The 23,201-nt window shown below is 64.2% G+C and overlaps 1 protein-coding gene across 1 annotated transcript; it reads right to left on the reverse strand.

Moving 5' to 3' along the window:
* Window positions 1–374: 374 nt before the first annotated feature.
* TMEM201 (transmembrane protein 201) lies at window positions 375–21,496 on the reverse strand. Its single transcript, XM_054579799.1, has 11 exons — window positions 21,238–21,496; window positions 14,802–14,922; window positions 14,015–14,209; window positions 12,571–12,747; window positions 11,118–11,470; window positions 10,335–10,538; window positions 5,052–5,281; window positions 3,417–3,488; window positions 2,564–2,863; window positions 1,739–1,876; window positions 375–841 (listed from the first exon to the last, which is right to left on the reverse strand). The coding sequence occupies exons 1-11, from the start codon at window positions 21,348–21,350 to the stop codon at window positions 744–746; spliced, it is 2,001 nt and encodes a 666-aa protein (XP_054435774.1). The 5' UTR covers window positions 21,351–21,496; the 3' UTR covers window positions 375–743.
* Window positions 21,497–23,201: the final 1,705 nt, after the last annotated feature.

The following is a 23,201-nucleotide window of genomic DNA, read 5'->3' on the forward strand; positions in this document are numbered from 1 at the left end:
TCTGTGGCTGGCGGGCTGCTCCGGGCAGTCCCAGGGCCCAATCGGGCTGCGGGTCAGGCAAGGCCCCTGTGGCAGCACATCAGGGCGGCCCCAGGGGGGTTTCTCAGGGTGACGAGGCTGCTGCCTGGGAAGGTCACCAGAGGTAACAGAACAGGGGTGCACTTGGGCAGAAGGGAGTCAGGGGGTGAGGTGCTTATGCTAGTCCCCAGGGCCCCGCCTGCCCATCAGGAGGGCTGGGGGCAGGCCTGGCCGGGGCGGCGGGAAGGGGCGAGACACACAGAGGGTACTCGTCCTCAGGGGGCGTCCCCGAGGGAGGTTCAGTTTCCACTGTGACGGGTGACACGGAGACCTGCCCTCCTGCCTCCCCGGGAGCCTAAGGTGGCCGGTGGGACAGGGGAGTACAGTACTGAGACGTGGCCGTGGCCGCGGCCACGGCACGGGGGCAGCCTGGCTCCCGGTGCGGTTGCAGTGGCGGCGGCTGCGCAGGCAGGGCTGGGCCGGGCAGCCCTGTGGATCCCTGGCTTTGGGGCAGCACCAAACACGACTGATGTGAGTCCAGAGGCGGGTGGGAGACGGGCGGCCTCGCAGCCCCGCAGCCTGGCAGGTGAGGAGGCGGCGTCCCAAGGACAGGACTCAATGCGGCAGGTCGGCCCGGCACAGAGCCCCGAGGCGGCAGTGGTGGCAGCAGCAGGCCCCGCGCAGGCCCTCCGGGACTCCCGGGCGCGGCGGCTGGGGCCCTCAGGTCAGCGCAGGCTCTGGTACAGGTAGGCTGAGGTGAAGAGGGCGTTGGCTGCCAAGCTCACAGCCAGGAGGCCCTGGACTAGGGAGGGGCCGAAACGACCTTTGAGAGAACGGAGAGACCCAAAGGCACGACGGTCAGAGGATGGACCCAGGGTGGGGGTCTCTGTGCAGCCGCATGCGCCCCAGCCTCCAGAGGCGCAGCTGTGGGGCCCCGCCCCCAGCTCCTTCCTCGTGCCCATTGGCCTCCCCACCCAGGAAGACACCCCAAACCGGGGTCACCAGCTCAAGTCCTGTCTCGCTAAGGAGGCCTTATCTCCTGAGCCCGTGTCGCCAGGCAGCCACTGGCGAGGGCGCCCTGTGGTTGCACCTTGGTGACGGCGGTAGGGACATAACCTCGCTTTACAGACAGGAAGTGAGGCTTCAGGTAATGAGACCCTGGCCCAGGCCTTGGGGTTGGCAGCCCACGGGGCCCCCACCCCAGTGTGCTCTGGGCACGACCTCGATGCTGCGGGGTCACACCCCCAGACCCCATCTGATGGGGGGAGGCAGCACGCAGCCTTCCCAGGAAACCTCCCTGTGCCCACCTCCAACAGACGTGCGCTCCGACCCCCCCGGGGAGAGTTCAGGCGCCAGCGGCTGAGCGCCCTGCCAGGGGCCCACCCGGGACGGTGGTGCCTCATTGAGCAGCTGCCAGGGGCCACACATGCCGGTGCAGCACATGACACGTGGCTGGTGCGGCTGAGGACCTAACTTATAACTCACCCCATTACCAAATTTCAATTTTGTTAAATTTAAACAGCCGCCCGTGACAGAGAGAGCAGACCCAGACCCAGTCAGCGGGCCAGCAAGCCACTGGGCGGGCTCCCTCACCGCCCTCCGTCCCTAGAGGGACCCTCGAGGGTCCCCCTCTGCCAGGTCCCAGACTGAACAGGAGGCGGCTGCAGGCCCAGGCCCCGGCCCCCTCGCTGCCCGGCGCCCCCCCGCAGTCGGTGCAGACCTGTCCGGGCAGCGGCCTCCTCGGAGCACCCTCTGGTGGTGGTGTCCACCACGCAGGTCGACGACTGCGACGAGTCGTCCTCCTTCTTGATGGAGCGGCTGCTGCAGGCGCTGCTTCTCTCCGGCACTGCCCTCATGTCTGCGCAGAGAGGGGCTGTCTTGGTGGGGGCTCCCGGCTCGCCCCCTGCCACCGCTCGCTGCCAGGGAGCTGGTTTTGCACCAGGAGCAGCCGGCACCGGAGCCAACAGGCGCCAGTAGGCAACGGCCTCAGTGAGGCTTCCAGGTGCTGGGGCGGGCAGGGAGCGGCAGGGACTGGGACACGGGCCCTCCGCCTGCCCTTCCCCCAGGCTGGCCCGGGTTCGGGCCCAGTCGGACCCCATCTTCTATCTCGTTAAGAGCCTCAGGACACCCACACGTTCAAGGGAAAATTCCAGATTTTCGAGGCTGAGGCCTAACTTCAGTAAATTTTAAATGTCTCACAGATCAAACTTGAGTAAGACAAAAATACCTGTCACCAGACGCAGCCTGGCAGGGTATCATGCTTTTCCGACCCATCAGAAGGAAAATATAACCTTCCAGGTCAATTGCAAAACAGGAAAATAAAATCAGCCAGCAGAGGGCAGTGTCCGGGGGGGGCGGTTCAAGGCCGTGAGAACCAGGCCAGAGGCTGCTGGAGCTCGGGGAAAGTGGCCGTGTGCACTCAGCTGAGACGGAGGCTGGGCCCTGCGCAGCCCGCTGACGGTGCCCCCCCACTACGCTGGGCGCGGAGGGGCTACCACGGCCCTGCGAGGCCCCGCTGCCTCCAAGGAGGGGTCAGGGGTCATACCCACAGTGTGCTTCGCATCCTGTGCCGGCTGCCTCTGGGGGATCCGGGGCGGCTCGAGGCTGAAGAGGCTGCCGTTGTGGGGCAAGTGCTCGTCGGAGCTGCTGGGGGTGCTGGGGGCCTCCCCGGGGGGCGACGGGAACAGTAGCAGCTTCTGCCCCTTCAGGTTGAGCCGAGCAGGGCTGATGAGCGGCCTGCGGCGGCGCAGGGAGCCAGAGCTAGAGGCCACCGAGCCGGCCACGGAGGGCGCCCGGGACGGCAGCGGGGAGGAGGGGCAGCTCCCCGACAGCAGGGAGAAGTGATCTGGAGGGCAGGGGAGGAGAAGATAGTGCCAGTCACGCATGAACGCTGGTGACTGTCACAGTCAGCTTGCCATGGCTGTTTTGTTCTCTACTGACCCAAAAAGCGAGGCAGGGCTGTGCACAGGCGAGGGGGACAGAGGGAGGCGGCGCCGGAGGAACCTCGGCGCCCCCTCCCACCCCACCTCCCGATTTCCATCCCTCAGCCGAGCAAGGTCTGCACAGACACCAGCTCTCGAGACCTAAGGCTGGCTCACCCACGCCTTGCTGATGGTGGGACCCCGAGCGTGCCATCTCTGCCAGGGGTCACTGATAAGGGCGACAGTGAGGTATCTAATCCCAGAAGCTACCACGTCCATTTGACAGAAGGGGAAACAGGTCCAGGGCTGCACAGCTGGGGGGTGCAGGGCTAAGACTTGACCTCAGACCCCTGTTCATCCCCCAGGCTCATGCCTAACCTCTGCCGCCCCGCCCCCCGCAGCGCTCTGGAGACCCGCCCCCTGCAGGCTGCCCCCGCCAAGGCGACGGCGGCTCCCCTTGGTTCTCTGTTTCCGTACCTGGCATGGGAAGCTCCGCAGCTCGAGACACCTGAGACGGTGGGCGGCTCCCACTGAACAGATACCCTGAGTCTGGCAAGGAAAGGAAGGTGACAGGTCAGGCTGGCAGGGACCCCCACGGCCTGAAATCTGGCCTCTATCACCTACTTCCCTCCTTTCACCCTGAGGGCTGATTAGCCGCACTCCATTGCTTCAGGAATAAACCCAGGAGCAGAGTGCCACCCCGAGCGGTTGGTCTGCGACCCTCTCCTCTACCACCACGGTCACCGAAAGGCTCTGACAGGGCCTGCACCGGCCACACCCCGCCCGGCGGGCATGGACCCCACCCCCCCAGCTCCTGCTGGGCAGCTCCAGACGAGTCTCTTGGGGAAGGATCAGCCGCCGGGCCTCCCAGGTCCTGTGCCCCGGGCACCCCGTGGTCCCTCCACTCCAGCTGCTGCTTGTGAGGGGCTCGGGAGGGCCCATCAGCGCCAGGGCCTGGACTGGGCCAGCTCTCCGCTGCAACCCGTGTGCAGACACTTTGGAGCTCTGGAATTAATGATTTCCTGGCAGGACAGGCAGCAGCCCGTCTCCCAGCAACCCGGCCACATCTGGTCACACGGGAACACCCAGAGCCTAGGTCTCCGCACTCAACACGATCCCACCTGCAATCCCACCCTGGAGGCCTCGAACCCCATCCACTGTGCAGCTCCAACACTGGCTCGTCCCCCTGCGAGCTGTCCCTCCTGCAGTGACCCACTCTCTACCCGCGAGGACCCCCACCTGCACACAGCAGGGCCACCAGCCTGAGCTGCGTTCATCCCCGCATCCCAGCAGCAGCGGGACCCCAGGCAAGTCATGGAAGGGGACTGAGGCTCAGAGGGCTGTCTGGCCGAGCTGGAAACAGCCCGCGCCCCCTACTCCGGCAGAGCTGCCGAGGGGCTCAGATGAGACAGCGACTGCCCGTTAGCAAGCCTGGTGTCACCCACAGGCACCCACGTTCTCAGAGGATGGTGTCCTGCTTGGCAGCCCCAGGCCTGGGACCCAGGGAGCCTGCTCCAGGGCCACCCCAAGGGCGAGGTGAACGCAGCCACGCTGGTGGCTTCCCCAGTGCTGAGGACACTCAGAGACCACATGCAGCGCCCAGAACAGGAAAAACTGGGCTGCATTTACGATCGCCTTTCCAGGCAGATCCTGGGGGGAAGGTGATGCACGAGACAGTCCCTGTGGCAGGGGCTAGGTCTCGGTCACGCTGGGGTCCCTGCGCGGCAAGCACTCAGTCCACGTGACGGACCCGAACCGAACCCTGCCCTGGGGACCCCGCGGAAGGCCGGGGCGAGGCTTCCAGCCCCCAGTCCTACAAACGACAGCAGCGTGAGGAGGGCAAGAGCGGCGGTGAAGAGCTGCCCGAAGGGCGCAACCTGGGCCGACCCCGCCAGGAGCCGCTGCCCCAGGGGGTGACCCTCAGCCACCCACAAGGCGGGTCTCCTTTTCCTCGAGGGAAGCTGAGGTTCAGAGTGCTGCGGTCAGTCCCTCGGCCAAGGGCAGCTGCTGAATGGCCGCAGCAGGATTTGAACCCAGCTCCTCCTGCCTGTGTAGCAGGTGCTCCAGCGGCCCGCAGTCCCACTCGGCCCGCTGACATCCGATGCCTCTTACCTGCTCGGGTCAGAGAGGGCAGGGTTCCCAGGGAGAGCGCCCGGCTGAGGCGGCCTGGCAGCGAGGAGGGCGAGGCCCGTCGGGGAGGCCGGAACAGCTGCTGGTTGGCGAGGGGCAGGAAGCCGGGCGGGGCGGGGAGCAGCAGAGACGAAGAGCCTGTGACGGCCGGGCAGGGGATGGCCAGGCTGGGGCCCACGGGGAAGAGGCCGGCCGGGTCTCCGGGGAGGTACCTGCAAGAGCCCGTGGGCAAGGGAGAGCGGAGCGGGGTCAGCCTGGAGGGCTCTGGAGGCGGACTCTGCCCAGCTGTCCGCCCCCCCGCCCCCACCCCGTGCAAGGAGGGGCCCGAGTCGGGGGTCCCCAGAGGAGGCGTGCGTTAGTTGAAGCGGAAAAGCAGTCCGACCACATTCACACCATTAGGATCGGTGGCTGGGAGGTGCCAGCGTGACCCACCCTTCCCTGCATGCCCCCCCACCCCTGATCCCCCTCAGCGTCACAGCAAACTAGTTCCACTACGAGTCTCGGTATTAAAGTGACACTGTCGCCCTTGCCAACCTCACGCTGACCCTTCGCCGTGAAGCACCAACACCCAGCCCCGTGCCAGGCTCTCAGGCCTCTCCTCCTCCTTCCTGCTCAAGCCCGGGGCCTCCCCAACGGCCCGAGCTCCGGGGCCCTGCTCCCCGGGAGGCCACCGCGCTGTCTGGCCTCGGACGCTGGACACTAACCAAAAGCCCCTCGGAGAGCAGAGTGGGGGTGGCCAGGCTTACAATCCCCAGGAAGACACGCGGCACACAAGCCAAACTTGAACTTACAGAAGACCCATAAGTGACCATGAGGCTGCCCAAAAGACGGAAGGTGACAGTGTCTCTTTAACTCGAGAATGGTACAAATCACACAACAGGACCCGGTGGCCCCAAGCCAGAACGTCAACCATGCTTCTGATTAAGGCAACCGATTACAGAGGCGGGGGGGGCACAGAGACAGTTAATACATTAGTCCGCCCACCGTCTGGACGGAGCTGCGGGGAGATCCAGCCTTACCTCGGTCCCAAGGGGCAAATGCGCCCACGGACAACGTGCCGACGGACTGGCAGGCCGACTCAGGCCCTGCAGCAGAGTCGGGGCCGCTAAGGGACACCCCCGACCCCGGCCCATCTTGACTGAACGCCCGGGGGCACTGTTGCCAAGCTGTACTCCTCCGAGTTCCTCACCATTTTCCACCCCCGCCCCTCCCTTTCAACAAGCTCTGAGCAAAGTGCAGGGTCAGTGCTGCCCTCCTGGAGATCACGTGGCCTTTTTAATGTCTTTCAAAGGGCCAGCAGGCCACCTGGGCTTCAAAACCAAAGGCAGGCCCAGGGTTTGAGGGACGTGGGGAAATCAAGGCAGGAGCTCATCAAGCCAAGGGCCTGGTCGACCTGGCTGGCCCCAGGCTGCACGTGCCTGCACTCTGGCTGCTGACCTCCTGAGGCCCGTCCGACCCTCACCTCCTTGCCCCCGAGATGTCTGAGGAAGCCCCACCCCTAAACAGAGGGCACGGCTCTGTGCCACAGGCTAGAACTGTCACACTATTTGGCACAGGGGGATGCCGTAGGCACCGCACAGGCGGTGCAGGTGCTGGGACCGTCGGCCAGCTCGCTCTGACCGCAACACCCCTGCTGCGGCCTGCGCCTCCTGGGGGACCAGGTCTGCCCTGCGGAGCGGCAGCCTGACGAGAGCAGGGCACGCCCGGGGCCTCCCAGAGGACAGCACCAGGCCTCTGGTGGGGAGGGGAGCTTCCTGTGCCGCCTCCACCAGGCAGCCCTCCTGAGGGCCACCCCCAGCAAGCAGCAAGTGAGGACAGGGTCCAAGCCGGCTGCCGGTTTCATCTGGCACAGGGGCTGTGCCCTGTCTCTGATGCCACTAAAAATGCTGGTATTGGGGGGAGGCAATTCTTTGGTCTGACCCTTCTCACTGTGACACCTGGTGACATCATTCAACTAGCAGGTCCTGATAAGGTGCCAACTGCAAGCTCTCGCAGAGAAAGGTCCCCAGGAGTCTCCTGTTAAAGGAGCCCCACCTCTGCTCCCAATGAACTGATGCTCCCCTTGGCAAGGCCCCGGCACCACCCTGAGCTCTCGAACCCCACTTCAGACCTGAACCCAAACCAGAACCCAAGCCTGTCAACCACTGGGAAACAGGGAGGGTCGGGTGCCTGCGACCTGACACTGCGAGGGATGTCTGGTCAGCGCCAAGCCAGTCCCAGCCCGAGACTGGAGCGGCAGGAGCGAGGGCGAGCAGTTTACTGAGACCCGGAAACCGCCCCCCCCCCCGCCGCCTGCAGGGCACACGAGGACAGCGGGGCCCTGTGCACCCAACGCCCACGTCGCCAGCTCCCCAGCCGACTCCTTGGGCAGCGCCTGTGCCCCAAAGCCCCCGCCCCTGGCACAGAGACCTTGGAAGGAACGTGAAACAAAAAACAAAAAAGACGTGGTACCTGACGCCCACCGGTCAAAGCAGGGCCCCGGAGGCATTTATTTAAAATACAGCACGAAACACACAACATCTAGGGCCGGCAACTGTGGTTACAGTGATCAGAGGGTCGCCAGACAATCATCCGCGGTTCCACACACGACGCACAGGACAGGACGGCGGGGACAGGCTCTGCCCCGGAAGGAGGAGACAGCCACGGCACCTCCCTCGTGTCTCTCGGGGACAGAGGTCCCTGGCAGGGGCGACACATTCGCAGTTGATAAACCGCAAACCCAGCGGTGCCTGTACATCCTGGCCGTGCCAGCGACATCAGGAGGCGCTGGAATATGCTCCAAATAACAACACTTCCAGGGACAGACAAGTAATTAAAAAGTCACACAAAACTCTGAGGAGACCAGGAAGCCTCCTCTGCTGAGGCTCATCCCATGAAGACGTCTTCCTGCCCCCGGCAGAGGGGAGGCCAGGCATCTGCTCGGCAGGGGCTCCTGGCCAGCCAGAGAGCTGGTCGTGGTTATTATAAATAATTTAACTTAAATACACACGTACACACAGATATCCTGCTTCTACTCAACGCCAAAAACAGCAGTAATTAGCATCACGCCGTCAGCTCCCCGGGCAACAGGAGGCTGGACACACGGGCACGCGCACAGCCTAGCCAACAGAGCCCCAGCTCGCGACCTGTCCGCGGGGGGGCCGGCTGGGGGGAAGGGGCAGGCGGACAGACCAGCAGGGCCGGGCCCTGGCTCGGCCACCCCACTCCTCTCCATCTGGTCAGTGCGCCCCGACCTCACCCTCACACAGAACGAGCAGGCAGGGCCTTGTCTGGGACCACACGGCTAAGAGGGGGCAGCTCCCATCCCGCCTGGGCCCTTCGCACACGGGCGCTGAGAGGGGCATGGGACCGGCAGGGCAGGGAAGCCTCTTAGGACGCCATGATCACAAGGATTGGTGGCAGCGGGCTCAGATGCTTTCTGGGACCTCCCTTGGGGTCTGGCCAGGGCGCTGTCCCCTATGCCCTGCAGGCCCGGTCGGTTGGTGGCCCCTGTGCCTGTGTGACCCAGTTCTGCCTTCCCAGGGCTCCGACGTGCGGAGTGGAACGGGGGCTTATGCTCAGAGGGACAAATGGCAGGATGTGGGCCCTGGAGGGAGCATGTGGCCTGTTCGGGGTCATCGGAGTCTGAAACACCAGGCAGAGGACAAGCCTGGCCCGCCCCCTGCCCTGTCCCTTGCAGGCTGTCCCCAGTTTCCAGTGCATGTCCACGCCAAGGCCAGCCCTTTCAGAGGCTAAACTGAGGCTGGGGCAGCATGGACCTGCAGGGCCACATGGCAAGTGAGTGGCAGGCCTGTGTCACACACCAGCCCCCTGGAATGGTGACTCCGGGGGTGGGCCGCCCCTGGTGGGACTCTGGGGTGGCACTGGCCCTCCCCTCCCACCTGGCCCAGGGCAGTGACGCTGAGGCCCCTGCGGGCTGTGGCTGCCCCACAGCCAAGTGGCAAAGAGGAGCCGCAGCATCCTCCAGGAGGGGCTCTAGGGCCAGAGACAAATAACCTCGTGTCCTCCTGGACCTGCACGTCCCTTGGACCACCTACCCTGTGCTAACCTTGGGCAGCTAGATCTTCGCCCAGGCACCATGGAGAGGTGAGCGGAGAACTGGGGACTTCCTCGGCATCGGGGCGGTAGCAGGGCCCACCGAAGCCATCCAGGCCCCGTACCGTCTGCCAGTCCGCGCAGCCTGGGCCCAGGAAGCCTGAATCCCAGTGCCCACCGGGGCACATGGAGGGCCTAGCAGTGAGGGTCGGGTCCTGACTTCCAGGGTGGAGCCAGGGGCCTCCTGGAGGTGGGCGGGGCGGGCGTGCCCTGGTCTGTCTGCCTGGCCCACAGTCGTGCCAAATCGCTGAAATAAGGCCTTTTCAGATTCCCAACCTGGGCAAACTCCCACCACAGCCTGGCTGTTAAGAAACCTGCTGACCACAGCGGAAGCAAGATTTTCCACCATTCACCTTAAGAGGAGCCTTGTCCTGCAAACTCAAGGTCAAGGCCAGTCTGGGCCCAAGAACGGAACCCTCCGCTCCCAGGGAAGGATGCGGAGGGGTCACGGGGCCTCAGGAGGGTCTGGGAGTGGGAACGGGACAGTGGAGCCCAGGCAGCGGCCTGGGCTCCTTCTGGTTCCACCGGCTTCAGCAGGGCCGGCTGGGCACTGGGCAGGGCCAAAGGGACTGACTAGGCAAAGGATGTGGGGATGAGGTGCGGGCCCCACTCTGCACTTCGCGCAGCAGCACCTGCCTGTGTCGCCTTGCCTGAGCGGTCAGGCCACAAGGCAAGGGCCAGCCTGAGGCCATAGGGACCAGCCTGTGCCAGGGGCTCAGAGCAGGGACTGGGGAAAGGAGAAGCAGAAAGCAGGCCCATAACCCTCATCCCACGGTGTCAGAAATGGAGAGAGCTGTGGCCAGGATGGGAACACGCAGGTCACAGGCAGGCTCTGCGGGTGTTGCCTGTGTTCTGGCCTTGGGGCAATGGGAGGTCTTTGGCCAGATAGCCAGTGGCAGCGGTGAGCAGCCACGGGGCACTCGCCGAGTGCAGGGGGCAGGGGACGGGGGGTGGCTTAGTGGCGTGGAAAGGAACGGGGAAGAGGGCAGGCTCGACTCCTCTGGGCGGCGGAGGGGCTGGGCCAGGACGGGGGCCCTCGGTGCGGCAGGCGCGAGTGGGGCGGGGAGGCAAGATGCAAGACAGAAAAGCGCCCTGCTGTGGGCTGGGGACAAAGCTCTGGGCCTGTCCGTCCGTCTGTCCTCCCCCCGCAATCACTGCTGCTTCTCTGACCTTCGGGGCCGGAACCTCCGTGGGCCCATCGCCTTCCTCGTGGCCACGGCTGCCGTGAAGCCCACCAGGCAGCACAGGGACATGGTGCTGAACTTGAGTGTGTCCAGCCAGCTAGGTGAGGCGGCCTGCAGGTACTGCCCGGCCAGGTGCAGGCCCAGCAGCAGGGCCCACAGGCCGGCGGAGAAGGCGTCGATCCTCCGGAGCCTGTGGGGAAAGCCGGGCTTGCGTGAGGGCCTCTCTAGGCAGGACGAGACCCCTCCCTGTCCCGCCACTGCCTGCCTCCTTCCTCCGTCCGACCCCACTCAGGGGACGGAACCAGGGCCAGGAGGGGCGTGTTGGCCCTCCCACCCGCCTGCAGCGCGTGCCCCCGCGCAACTCCGAACAGGGCCGAGTTTCTCCTGAGCCCGGTGCCCTGGCCTGTGAAACAGGGCTGAGAAACCGCCCCCAGGGCCGCTGAAGTGACAAAGACGTCACCGGAACAGGGTCTGCACCTGCACTGGGAGGGAAGGCAAAGGCCCGAGGGCACCCCACCCACTCGACTCTCAGCCTGGAGTCCCGGGTGGGGAGAAGCCAGGCCATCGGGCCCCGGGGGCCCGCTCTGCGCGCCACCACCCCTCCGACGCCATGTCGTGTGTTTGGTTTTGCCCACCGGACTCCTGGCAGCTGGGCAGAGGAGTGCGCCGTATTTCGTTGACGCAAGCTCAGCCCGGGGCTGTGGCCCGGCGGGCTTCCTGGCTCCAGCCCCAGCGCCCCACCCCTGGGAGCCCAGCTGCCCACACACACCTGATGCGGCCGGCCAGCAGCATGGCCAGCAGGCAGGCGAGCAGGCCCAGCATGACGACGCCCGTCTGGTGGCTCCGGCCGAAGGCCCAGGCCTCCCGCAGCTTCTCGGCCCCCTGCTCTGGGAGCAGGCCCAGCAGCTGCCGCCAGCCCTCGGCCCCAGGTGCAGTGCCGTTGTCAGGACTAGCTGAGCCGTTGCCTCCAGGGGGCAAGGCTGGGGGCAGGGTGACCCCCGGGGCAAAGGGGTCACTGGTGCCGTAGAGTGCGGTGGCCAGCAGGAAGGCGCAGGCCAGGAAGGCGAGGGCCCGGAGCACGATGACCTGGGCTGGGGCCTTCACCGCGGACGAGCAGAAGCTCTGAGGGAGGGAGACACCGGTCAGTGGGACAGCCAGAGCCACCCACTGGTAGCGGTGGCCGGGGCCCCCACCTGGGGCCTGGCGACCAGCGGGGAGGCCACCTTCACCAGGCCCCCAGCGCGCTCAACCCCGCTCCGGGCTGGGTGCTGAGCCACTGTGGCTGGCCCACTTCCGGTCTCTCCCGACTGTGAGAGTGACTGTCGGGAGGGGCCCACAAGTTCTTTAAAGAAGCCTCTGCGGTAGGATTCTACCTCGTTCTTTCAAGTAAAATTTCCAACAATTTTGCCAAATTCTCACCAAAAATTCCTACCGTGATGTTAATGGGATTATAATAAACATACAGGCAACTCTGGTCAAAGGTAAAACACAGCAGTGAGTGGCTCAGTCCAGGGACACGGCAGGGAGGGGGAGGCCACTGAGTGCCTTGCTGCGTGCACACAGCACGGCGCAGCGCGCGGCTGGGGGTGTGGCCATGTGGGCAGGGCCTGGCTGCAGACTGGAAACCACAGGACACATCTGGGGGCCCAAGTGGGTGGGTGGGTAGGAGTTTCTTGGTGGAAGTTTTATGTATAAATCTACCTGCTCTTGTGCCTGACTTTAAAAACCAGAACATTCCACTAACTGAATGTTGTGATAAAAAAATTGAGCCCCAGCCCAACTGCCCTGGGTTCACACTCTGGTGACTCGGCACAGCAGGTGCGGGGCCACCCGCTGCCCCCAGCCTCCCGCCGGGTGTCTGGGGCTGTGGACGGCAGCCGCAGAGCTAAGCACACAGTCACCGCAGGGTGCTGCGGAACAAATGCCAGGTGTGGGGAGGTGCCCAGACACAGCGGGCAACGCAGACCCGTCAAGGACGCAAGTGACGGGGGCCCCGCACAGGGCCGCTCTGCTTGGGACACCCACTCCGCCTGCTGACACACAGGGGCCTGGGACAGGGTGGAAACACAGCCCCATGGGAAGGCTGCGTCCCTGGGGGGGGCCTCAGCCTGGAGAGCTGCCCTCCGCCCAGTGGGGCCCACCCTCTGTGAGGGGGTTTCCTGCACAAGCCGGAGGGCTGAGACACCCCCAAATGCCCGATAGGCACCCTGTTCCGCTCAGACCTGTGTGTGGCTCTGGTCAGCCTCCCGGCGCTTGAATTGGTGGCTGAGCAGCAGGGCGCGCAGCTGGCGGTTCTGGTGCTTGATGTAGTGCTCGACGGCTGCCTGGCACGGCCGGCACAGCTTGTACATCTGCTCCAGGTGGTGCCGGTACACCTCGATCTCCTCGTCGTACCTGCCCTGCGGGGCCGGGGGAAGGGCTCAGGGTCTTTGGCTTGGTTGAGGCTGCCCGTGTCCAGCACACTGAACCTGGGTTCACTCGCAAGGAGGGTGACAGACTAGGGGCGAGTCGTCCCCCTCGGATCCTGCGTCTCCCACTGCCCAAGAGGACAAACCGTGCCCTGGGTAGGGTGACCGCGGCTACTGGGGTAAGGGTGGGCCCAGGACGTGGCGGGCACCCACAGTGATGGGAGACACTGTGGCCATGTTCTCTTGCTCCCAAGGACCTCGGTGTGGTCCTGTCTCAGGCCCTGTACCCGGACTCGCGCTCCAGGAGGGCGACGAGCCACCGGAGGTGGCGGCTCTGGGCTGACACTGGCTGGCCTCGGGCAGAGGCAGGGCCTCCCCTCCTGTAAACCCTGGGTCTAGAAAGCACCAGAGGGCCCCCGGCCAGTCTCGATGGGAGCTGCAGGGTCCTTGGGGTTTCAGGAAAAGCCTGGAAGACCGAGCCCAACCCCTTTTCTCCTCCTAAGGATGTGGCGATGTTCCTCCGCCCCGTCCCCAGGCAGCTGACCAGCTCCATCTGCAGCAGCCACCTGGCTCACGAGTTCGACCTCATCTCGCTGAGACCACGCTTGCCAGAAAAGCTGCCCTGTTGCCCAGTCACATGTGCCCCTTTCTTTCTGCAGACTCCCCACCTTTCCCTGCCTGGCCCGCCCTTCCCTGTGTCGCTGACCCCCCAATTCCAGGCTTGGCCTTGGGAAGGCGGCGGCTCTGGCCCTCAGCTCCTGAGGTCCAAGCACTGGTCTGGGGGCGGGGAGGCAGGACCAGCCAGGTAACAACGCTGCGGGGCTCCCTGATGGAGGGACGTGAACTTATATCCAGCCTCTTGGCAGCGCCCAGCTTCCCCTGCCCCTCCCGGAAGTCAGGAGCTCCCTGCACCGACCCCACAGTGAAGCGCTGCCGGCCAGTGGGCAGGCCTGACTCAGGGGGACGCGGACAGGATGCATCTGACAGGGCCCCAGCCGGAACCACCTGCCTCTGCCCAGGGACAGGCCCCTCTGGACCAGCACGCTCTACGTTTCCACGATGTTCGCAGGCGTGGAACCAGGAGAGGGACATGAGGCAGAGGGGAAGGGAAGTGAGCCGCCACCGGGGTGAGACACAACGCACTCACTCGGAGCACAGGCCTGCATGGGGAGAGCCCCCTGCCACCCAAGGCTGCTCTCAAGCTCCCCAGGCCCCACCCCCCGCAACAGGGCATGCCCCACCTCCTGTCCCTCCTCACCTCATCGCGGGGTGTGAAGGCGGCCAGCTGCTTGATCTTGGTGGTCTGGTGGTGGCTGCACCTCCTGCACAGCAGCACCTGGCTGCTCACCCACTGCTGGGGCTGCGGGGGGGTGCAGGGGCTGGGCGCGCTGCTAACCACGTGGTTCAGGTGCTCCAGGTACTGGGCAGGGATCGGCTTGTTGTAGTCGCCATTCTGGGGGTGGAGGGACGGAGTCGGCCAGGGAGCTCTGACCCGGCAAGCGAGTCTCTGCAGCGGCCCGGGTGGGGCGCTCCACCAAGCGGCAGCAGGCCTCCAATGGTCCCGTCCCTTCTTTCCAAGCTACAAACTGCAGAGACTTTTCTGCCACGTTCACTTCGACAGGAACCCTGGAGGCCAGCTGCCGAGGCTGCAGCCCGGAGCCGCGGTCTGGTGCGGGGCTGAGAAGGAGGGCCCACAGCTGTGAATCAAGTCTCCTCGTGCCACAGCGGCACGCGCTTGTTTGCACGGTGGCTCGGCCGGGCTGAGCTGTGGGCACAGAGCCGTGTGGCCTGCAGAGCTGGAGGTGCTCCCTGGCCCTTTGCAAGGAGCCTGCCGATCCCTGGGCTAGTGCACAGCGGGCAGAGAACACACGCTAGGAAGACCCAGGGCTGAACCCCAACCTGCCTGCTTCAGCGGCCTGACTCTGGGCAGGTCACCTCGGTCCCCTGAGCCTGTTGCTTTGCCCTCAAAGGACAGGCGCAGGGCCACAGCTGCGGTGAGGGGACGGGCCTGCCAGGCCCTGGGCGGGACAGGGGCCCGGGCGTACCTCTTGGAAACCGTTGTACTGTTCGCAGTGGGGACAGTCCCAGCAGTTGCGGTTCCCGTAGGGCACCACCGTGTCCTGGTTGCAGAACCAGCAGTTGACTGTCGTGTGTGTCGGCTTTGTCCTGTGCACGAGGGAAAGGCAGAGTCAGCGGGCAGATCCCTGCACGCCCCCTGCCCGAGCACGGAGCCCAGGGAAGGGACACGGGGGCAGGACCGGGCAGGGCGAGAGTCCCGACTGGATTTTCTGCGTCCACCGAAGGACCAACAAGGAGGCCAGGAGGCTCGGGCTTCTCCCCAGCCTCCAGGTGGAGACCCCGCGCCCCCGGAGTCCTGGCATTCACGAGGTCCCTGGGTGCCAGCACACCCACGAGGGGACCCAGGGCCACCTGCCCCTGGCTTCCTGGGGCTGAGGCGTGCGGCCACCAGTGACCGGGGCCCAGGACCGACGTCCTCCCTGCAGGACCCGTGTCCAGGCCGCAGAAATGGTCCTGCTGGGGAGCCTCCGTATGGGAGCAGCGTCCTGGGCTCACAGGAGAAAATCCCCAGGAATGGGGGCCAGGGAGGCAGAGAGGCAGGGGCCAGGGACAGCTGCTCGGCCTGGGGCCAGAGCCCCTGGTCCAGAGAACAGAGTGGGCCGGCCCCAGGGGCCTTCCCAGCCACACGTGTGGTGACAGGTGGGGCCTGCAGGACAATCCCCGCACAGACACCAGGGGTCTGTGCTCTGGGCCCTGCTGGCTGTCTTACTGTCTAGGGGGGCACACAGCAACTGCCCAGCTGACCCTCCAGTCCCTGGAATCTAGACACAGGTGGGTGACAGCAGGCAGCTGCTTGAGCCCCGGGTCCTGCTGCAGCGGGCAGCCACGCCACGCAGACGACCCTGCGGCCCAGAGCGGGGCACGGCCCCCAGCTTCCAGCAGCAGAGGCCCCAGCCCTGCTGACTTCCAGACGTGGGCCCGGGGAGCCCTCTGCCTGCCTGGGGCTGCGTTTGCCAAGTGCAAGGCCACAGTGCCCAGGGCATCCGCGTGACAAGGATCCAGTGACATAAGACACATAAAGGCGCTCTGCAACCTGCAGGGCCAGCTGTCCCTGTCCTGTCCCTTGAGAGCAGAGCTCCTACTCCAGACACTGCAGCTGCCTCCCCGCCTCGCCCCTCCACCGGCCACGGGCAGGGCACAAACGCTCTCTAAGCCTCAGTCTCGTCACCTGTTCACCGGGGACAAGAGCACCTCCCTCACAGGGGGACTGTGTGTGGGAACTGCTTAGCTGTGCCTGGACAAAAGGCTCAGCACATGGCGGATACGGCAGGGGGGCAGAGAGCGGAGGCGGCTCAGGGAAGTGGGCCACCCGAAGCCCCCTCAAACCACTTCTTCCCCAAGCCAGGGATGGACAGAGGAGACGGAACCAGGCTCTGCAGGGAAGGGCCCAGGGCCCACAGAGCTGGGACCCCCTGGCCCAGCTCAGGCCATGCCCTCCCAGGGGACAAGGGGCTGCCAGGTCATGACTTGCCCACAGGGGGGCCTGCAAAGAGCAGCGCTGTGGTCACAGGTGTGGCCTTTGGGGGAAGATCGCCCTGCCCCCCAAGAACCTGCACTTCACTTGCTTGTTGGGGCACAGGAAGGCCGCTCGGAGGGTCAAACAGGAGAATCAGGACAAGAGTGAGCCTGCCCGGCAGGCAGCCATGGCTCAGCACTGAGACAGCTCCACTGGGCTCCGAGCAGGGCGCGCGGGAGGCGGCGGCTCCACCTCAGCTGGAGGTGTGGGTGCCACGGCGCTCGCCGAGATGCCAGCACTTGGCACCCTGGGCAATGAAGCACCGGGCCTTCTCTTTGTTAGTCAGCACCTGCTTTACAGGCCTCTCTGTAACTGTGCCCGGGGCATGGCCCAGTGGGTGACGAAGCAGGCTGGTGACCCGTCTCATCTGCCCCCTGGGGCCCTGCAGCCTCACAGAGGGCCCTTCAGTCCTCTCACCCCGGAGCCCCACCACACCACACTGGCCTCGGCACTGAAGCCGAGCGAAGAGCTGCAGCCCACGAATAGAGAGGCGGGGAAGGCGGGACCAAGACGCCGGCCCGGAGAGCAGTCGCAGGTGTGCCGCCCCAGAAGCCATCGTTTCCGCGCTGACTCTCCAGCTCGGGTGCCAGGGAAGTGAGCCTGGCCTGCAAGCCGGGGGCAGGAAGGGGGGGGGGGGTATTAGCCCTGGTCCCCAGGGCTGGCGGCTCTGGCTCCCGTCGCTCTCAGCCTTCAGCAAATCCTTGCCCAGGGTGTGTGTGGGGGGGGAGGGCCCGCTGTCGGGCCACAGCGGCCTCCCACAGCCCCGCAGCAGTCTGAGGCCGGTGAGAGGCAGATGGGCCAGCAAAGCAGGGGGCAGCTGGACGTGAACCTCGGCCCCCAGGCACCAGCACGGGGCCTCCCACACGTTATGTTCACGAGCAAATGTGAATCGTGTCTGGGGGTGACACTCCAAGGCCGAATCCACAGCCTGTACGGTTTCCATGGGTGGCCCTGCCGTCCTGGTCTCCACGTGGCCTGACCCAGGAACGCGTGGGCCAACCTGTTCTGAGCCAGCTTAGTCCTGGCCCCGCTCTTGCTCGGGGAAACGCCTCCCCGCACGCTTCCCTTGTGAACCCCTCAACCCACTTCTCCCCAGGCCAAAACCCCTGCCCCAGCAAGGCTCTGGGACCAGCCGCTCTTAGCGGAGAAAGTCTGATGTGACAAGGCAGAATGTCCCCGTCCGCCTCAGGAGGTGGTGCCAGTCCCAGCAGGCGCTCATTCACCCAGCTCCTGCCACACCACTCCTGCGCTGAGCTCTGGGGCTGTGCTGGGACCCAGGAGGCCTGAAGCGGCTGTGCGCAGGGGGTGGGAGGATCCTCTGGGGGGGCTGGGGCAGCGCTATGCTCCGGACTCAGCCCTCCCCAAGCCTGACCGCCCACTGGGAAGAAAAGACCAACACGTGCCCTTAATTACAGTATCGCCCCATCAGCCCCAGACACAGGTGCTGAGTTAAAATGAAGCTCGCGTTCTGACATCCCACCATTCCCTACATGGGGGGGGGGGGCAGGCGGGAGTGTTCCAGGAGTGAGACCACCACCGAGGGCTGCAGCTCCAGGTCCCTGGCCCAGGACCCTGCCAGAGGCTGGGCAGCTGCTGTGAGCCAGCACTGTGCCACGCGGAGGAGATGCTGGACTGGGCCCTGTCCCCGTCTGGGGCCTTGGAGCCTGGGGAGGCCAAGGTGCCCACGAGCTCCCCCCAGGCCCCGAGGCGCGCCCAGCCTCCCCCGAGAGGGGCCTGGCACAGAGCTTGAGGCCGGGACCCCTGGACAACACCCAGGACTGTCTCACAGGTGAGGCCGTCCTTGCTCGCTCCCCTGTGCCTCAAGTGGACCACACACGCTGTCCCACCCAGCAGCCCAACAGCGAGAACCTGAGAAAGAGCCTCCAGGGCCACAGCGAGAGCGACAGGGAAACACCAGGCAGAGCCCACTGAAGGCCACAGCAGCCCTGCCACCCCAGACAGGAAGCCCCGAGCCCACCTCTCCGGGGGCAGACATGGCTGGAGCGGGCGGACCCTGGGCACCTTGTGCTGGCTGACTGAGCCAGGCTCACAGAGGGGCAGGAATGAGCAAGCTCTCCACTTCCGATCTGGACACAAGGACGAGACCGACGACCTCACGGGGCAGCTGGTGACAGAGGCCACAGGAGAGAGGCCAACAAGTGGAGCATCTGCTGTCACCGTGAGGAACGGGTTTGCTGGCCGGCAGGGCAAAAGGAGCAGATGGCATTCAAATAGGCGGGGCTGCTGGGCAGAGGGGTGACTACCCAGCGTGCATCCAGGGTGCCGCGTCCCCTTGGCCGGAGAGTGCGGCACCAAGACAGCATGGAGGGGGGGCATGGAGAGCTGGGTGCCAGGGCAGGCTCTGCTGCACCCCCTCAGTCTCCCAACACGACAAAGTGGGCAATCCAGTAGACACCTCTGGGTGCCATGGGTGGCCCGAGGTCCCGAGTGGGGATGTGCTGGCAAGGGTGGGTCCTGGACACAGTGCAGAGGAGCAGGGTCTGAGGGGGAAGGGGATGGGCTCTGGAAGCCATGACAACCACCTGGACCCTGGGCGAGCAGGCCCACGGAAGTGTGATTTGGGCTCCCACGGGTACAGAGGGCAGCCAAGCCCAAGGCTTGGCAAGGGGCTGAAGGGCTGGCGAGGGGCGGGGTCTGCTGTTAACAGCTGGGTGCTGAAGTGCAGGAAGCGCAGCCTGCCAAGCCTCGTCTCCTTGGCTGTAGAACGCGGGGAACAGCAGCACCTGCCCCCCAGGTTGCACCAGGTGGCAGCACGCAGGTGCTTCCCCACTGACTCTTTACAGTAACCAGGTCAGGAGAACCCGCAGGTGTGGGAGCCAGGTGGGCCCTGCCTGAGGCTCTGGGAGCACTTCCGGGAGGGGACCTCCTCCCGCGGTCCCACAGCCAGTCTTCCCTCCAGGTCCCCTGTGTTGAGCCCACACCCACCCACCAGGCCAAGTCGCTTTCCATAAACAATTCTCCTCACATGTCCACCAGAGGGTCATTAAAAAAAAACCCTTGCTGTGGCCAAAGCCATCGATCCTCTCTGTCATGGGGTTCTCCTCCCTGGAGGGAGAAGGGCTCAGCCTCTGCAGGGCTGGTCTTGCTTCTGAATCGTGACAGTGGCCAACTTATGAGCCTCATGCAGAAGCCAGCGCGCTACGAGCATCTCAGAGCATCCTGGGAAGGGCTGGTCCTTCTCAGCCCAAAAGGTCTCAAGGCCGCCCCAGAGCACCCCTGCTGCTGCCGGAGCGGAAGGCTTTGCAGGACCCTCCTGCTCCCCAGCCCCCCTCGGGGAGAGGGAAAGCTGTGGCTGGCAGCCTGAGAACGGCCGAAGCACAGGGCATGGGAGTGCGCAACACAAATGAAGCTCGGCGAGGTCGGGGACAGTGCTCCCACCCAGGCTCTGATCCTTGCGGCAAAGTCTCCCCATCCCAGCTTAACTGGGAGGCAGCGGCATCCAGAAGACACGCCCTGCTCCAGACCCACCTCTGTGTCAACGTGCTCTGGAACCTGAGCAAAGCATTTTCCACCTCTGCACCTCAGTCCCCTGGTGTATAAAATGACTGGTTTGAACCAGCTGGTCTCATAAGCCCTCCCAGCTTCCAGAAATTGGGCAGGAACTGGGACACTAGACATGTGGGTTGTCAGGGACCCCTTGAGTTGGGGGTTCCTTCAAGCCCCAACGGCCCTCCCCTCCTCAGCCTGCCAGTCTGGCTCCTGCAGACGCAGCTGGTGTCCCTCCTCCCCCTGCCTCCCCCAGGAGCCTGTAACTCAGTCACCCTCACTTCTGCTCCTCTTGGGTGAGAAGTGGGACGTGGTGGTGATTCAGGCAGAGCAGCAAAATTACTCAGGTTCAAATCCCACCTCCACCACTTGTGCCAAATGACTGTGGGCAGGTACCTTTCCTTCTTCCACCCAAAATCTGAGCTTCACACATTCCTTGCTGAAGCTACAAACCCACCGTGTCCCCAGCATGTCCTCACAACGCCACCTTTCCCCCCGTCCCCTGGAAAGGTGGATCAGATGGGGAGACAGGCTGCAGGAGTCCCGGCAGAAGCAAGTACCTTTAGCCCTGACGACCGACCGAGGTTCCTGAGACTTGGGGGCGGGCCTGAGCCAGCTCAACAGCAGCCTCGGCCCACTTGAAACCTTTGAGGTGCGCAGGCTTTCCCCGCTCTCTGAAGCAGGACAGCCCAGGGGTTAGGAATGCAGGCTCCAGGGCCAGACCCTCAGATGACACCCTAATTCTTCTGGTAATTAATACCAGTTTCCTTAGTGCTTCTGTCCCTCAGCTTCTCTAGGGGGAGCAGGGGTTGTGACTCTGAAATGGACTAGCGTGAGATTAGAATGCTGGAGACTGTGCAGCAGACCACGGAGTGCCATCTAGCACATCATGCCACCCCAACGTGCTCTCCAGGGCCAGGGGCGGGGCTGAGCGCGGAAAGCAGTCAGCGCCAGTGCGATCCCGCCGGGTCCTCCCGCAGGGCTTGGGGAGCTCGGGTGTGAGTATGCGGGAGTGGGGGCGGCTGCAGATCCTGCGGTTCGGCCAGCACAGGTCTCCGTAGGTGAGAAGGTCTGTAACCACGTGATAGCTGTTGTCCCCCACCCCGCATTCCTGGGGTCCCCAACCCACTCCGCAGCCACATCAGGATAAGGATTCCAAACCCGGTGTTCTTTTGGGGGATGGTGGGGTGTGCAGAGCGGGTATTAGCACGTGGGTACACAGGCCCGGCCCCCACCGCAATGCCGAGGCCTCGCCGGGCACGGGTAGGGAGGGGCCGTGCAGCTCCAGAACCTGCCAGGGCGGGAACGCCGCGAGCGGAGGGCAGCGGGCAAGCGGCGGGGGGCGACAGGCCGAGGCCGCGTCGGCCTCGCGCACTCACCTCCGCGCGATCCGGTAGAGCAGCACGCCGGCCGCAGCGCACGCCGTAACCCCCAGGCCGCCAGCCAGGCCGGCCGTGGGGCAGCGGGCCAGCAGCGCGCTCACTCCCTCCATGGTTCCCCGCGCGGTCGGCTGGAGGCGGGGGGCGGGCGTCGGGCGGCGGAGAGTAGGCGGCGGCGCGGGGGAGGGCCGCAGGCGAATCGCGGGGCGCGGCGGCGCGCACCTCCTCGCGCCGTGACCTTCGTCGCTTTGTAGCCGGCGCGGGCCCGCCCCCTGACTCGGCGCGCTCCCGCCGCGCAGCCAATCGGGGAGTGGGACGAGCCCAGTGGGCGGGACGCCGGGGGGAAGTGGCGGCCAGACCGCGCCCTCTTGTGGCCGGAGGTGGGATGTGGCGCGGGGCCCGGCCCCGCGCACTTCGCTCCCGCGCTCTCTCGCCAACCTTAGCCCCTCTGGATGCTGGACTGCTTGGAACTAGTCCTCTGCTCCTGCAGGTCCTGTCTTCCCAACGCCTAGCCAAACCCGGCCTCTGTGCGCAAGGCTGGTTTGCTCCTTAAGCCGCTTCCACTGCAGCAACGCCAATGGTCAAAAATGATTTATAGAAACATGGTTATGTTTATAGAAACTGGGACGAGGTTGGATCAATCATAGGACAGCCATACCTCTGAACATAATGCAACTATTGGAATGTCAGAGCTATAGAAATTGGCCTGGAGGAATGATACAATGTTCAGAAAAAGCAACATGCACATTACTTTTAACAATATCCTAAGTAGGGGATGGTAAATGAACTGTAGTTACCTTCAGGAGGTGGGATTAGCAGGGAAGATTGGTTTTACGCGTTTTAGTATTACGGACTTTGGCTAAATTACTTTTATAACTAAAAAAGAAAAAAAGGAGTAGGAAATATTTGTATTTAATTACACAATACGTTTCAGTGTTCTCCCAACTTTTCCCGTGTTTTGGGGAGTCACTATTAAGAGTTCTTACTGTTGTGGACAGCAGCGGTTATGTGCCAGGTTTCCTGTGGCTGCTTAACCTGTCCCACACCCATCGTGTGCATTAGTGAAGAGCTGCCTGTGGAGGGGGAAGGGAGCTCACACGGAACCTGGGGCCACTAGAGTCTGCACCGGAAGCTCCTCACTTTTGCCAGAGCAGAGGCCTTTCTTTGCTGTGCAGTCTTGCCGCTTTCCTTGCCCCTGAGCCCCCAAAGGAATGAACAGCAGTGAAGCTGCCCTCTAAACATGCAGCACCTGCTTAAGTGCCATTCTCTTCCCAAGGAAGCATCAGCGTCTGCACAGCATCGGCTCCCAGGAAGGGCTCTGGCCTGGGCATTACTGGTTCCAACACAGCTCTCTGAGGACGCCGCCTGTGGACGCACGGTCCTGCAGGAAAGCGAGTGGAATGGTTTGCTGGGCCTTGGCCTCAGTGTCGTCTTGTCCCACAGGCTCAGCTGTGCCCACTCAGCTTCTTGCCGACCACCTCTGAGCCTCTTTGTAAAATGTGGGCGATGGTAATAATGGCCTCATGAGGTTGCCAGAATTAACTGAGAGAAAATATACACCTTGCACACTGAGGGTCTTTTAAAGTCTTTTACATATGCGTACTGTTACTTAAAAATAACAAAATCCCAACGACTAAGCTTGTGGAGAAGGGAGGAATGAAGCATGAGCTTCCTCCACAAACAGCTCCAACAGTGACATTTCCCACTTAAGAATCCAGCGAGCCCCTTCAGGAAGGAGGCGTCACTTTCTCCTGCCTGTTCCCATCCAGCTCTTGGGGCCCACGCTGCTTGCATTTCAGTGCCCTGGCGCTGGAGAAGCAAGTGGAGACGTCACAGGCACTAGAGCGACATCAAATTGATTAATTCAAGAACATGTAAGTGAAAATTATTTCGATATAATTCTATCCAAATAGTGAATATTAAGCAAACTAATTTTTAGTTTTCGTATTAAAAATCTTCGGAAA

This window comes from Pteronotus mesoamericanus, unplaced genomic scaffold (assembly GCF_021234165.1).
Source record: "Pteronotus mesoamericanus isolate MK-2021 breed Mesoamerican mustached bat unplaced genomic scaffold, CSHL_Meso_final contig_557, whole genome shotgun sequence".
Taxonomy (NCBI): domain Eukaryota; kingdom Metazoa; phylum Chordata; class Mammalia; order Chiroptera; family Mormoopidae; genus Pteronotus; species Pteronotus mesoamericanus.

Excerpts from the sequence above, each read along its gene's own strand:
- TMEM201 (XM_054579799.1), bottom strand. The coding sequence starts at position 21,350 with ATGGAGGGAGTGAGCGCGCTGCTGGCCCGCTGCCCCACGGCCGGCCTG. Across the intron at positions 5,282-10,334 it reads CGGAGGTTCCGGCCCCGAAG|GTACCTCCCCGGAGACCCGG; the intron begins GTCAGAGAAGCA and ends GGGCTCTTGCAG. Across the intron at positions 1,877-2,563 it reads GGATGCGAAGCACACTGTGG|ACATGAGGGCAGTGCCGGAG; the intron begins GTATGACCCCTG and ends CTCTCTGCGCAG.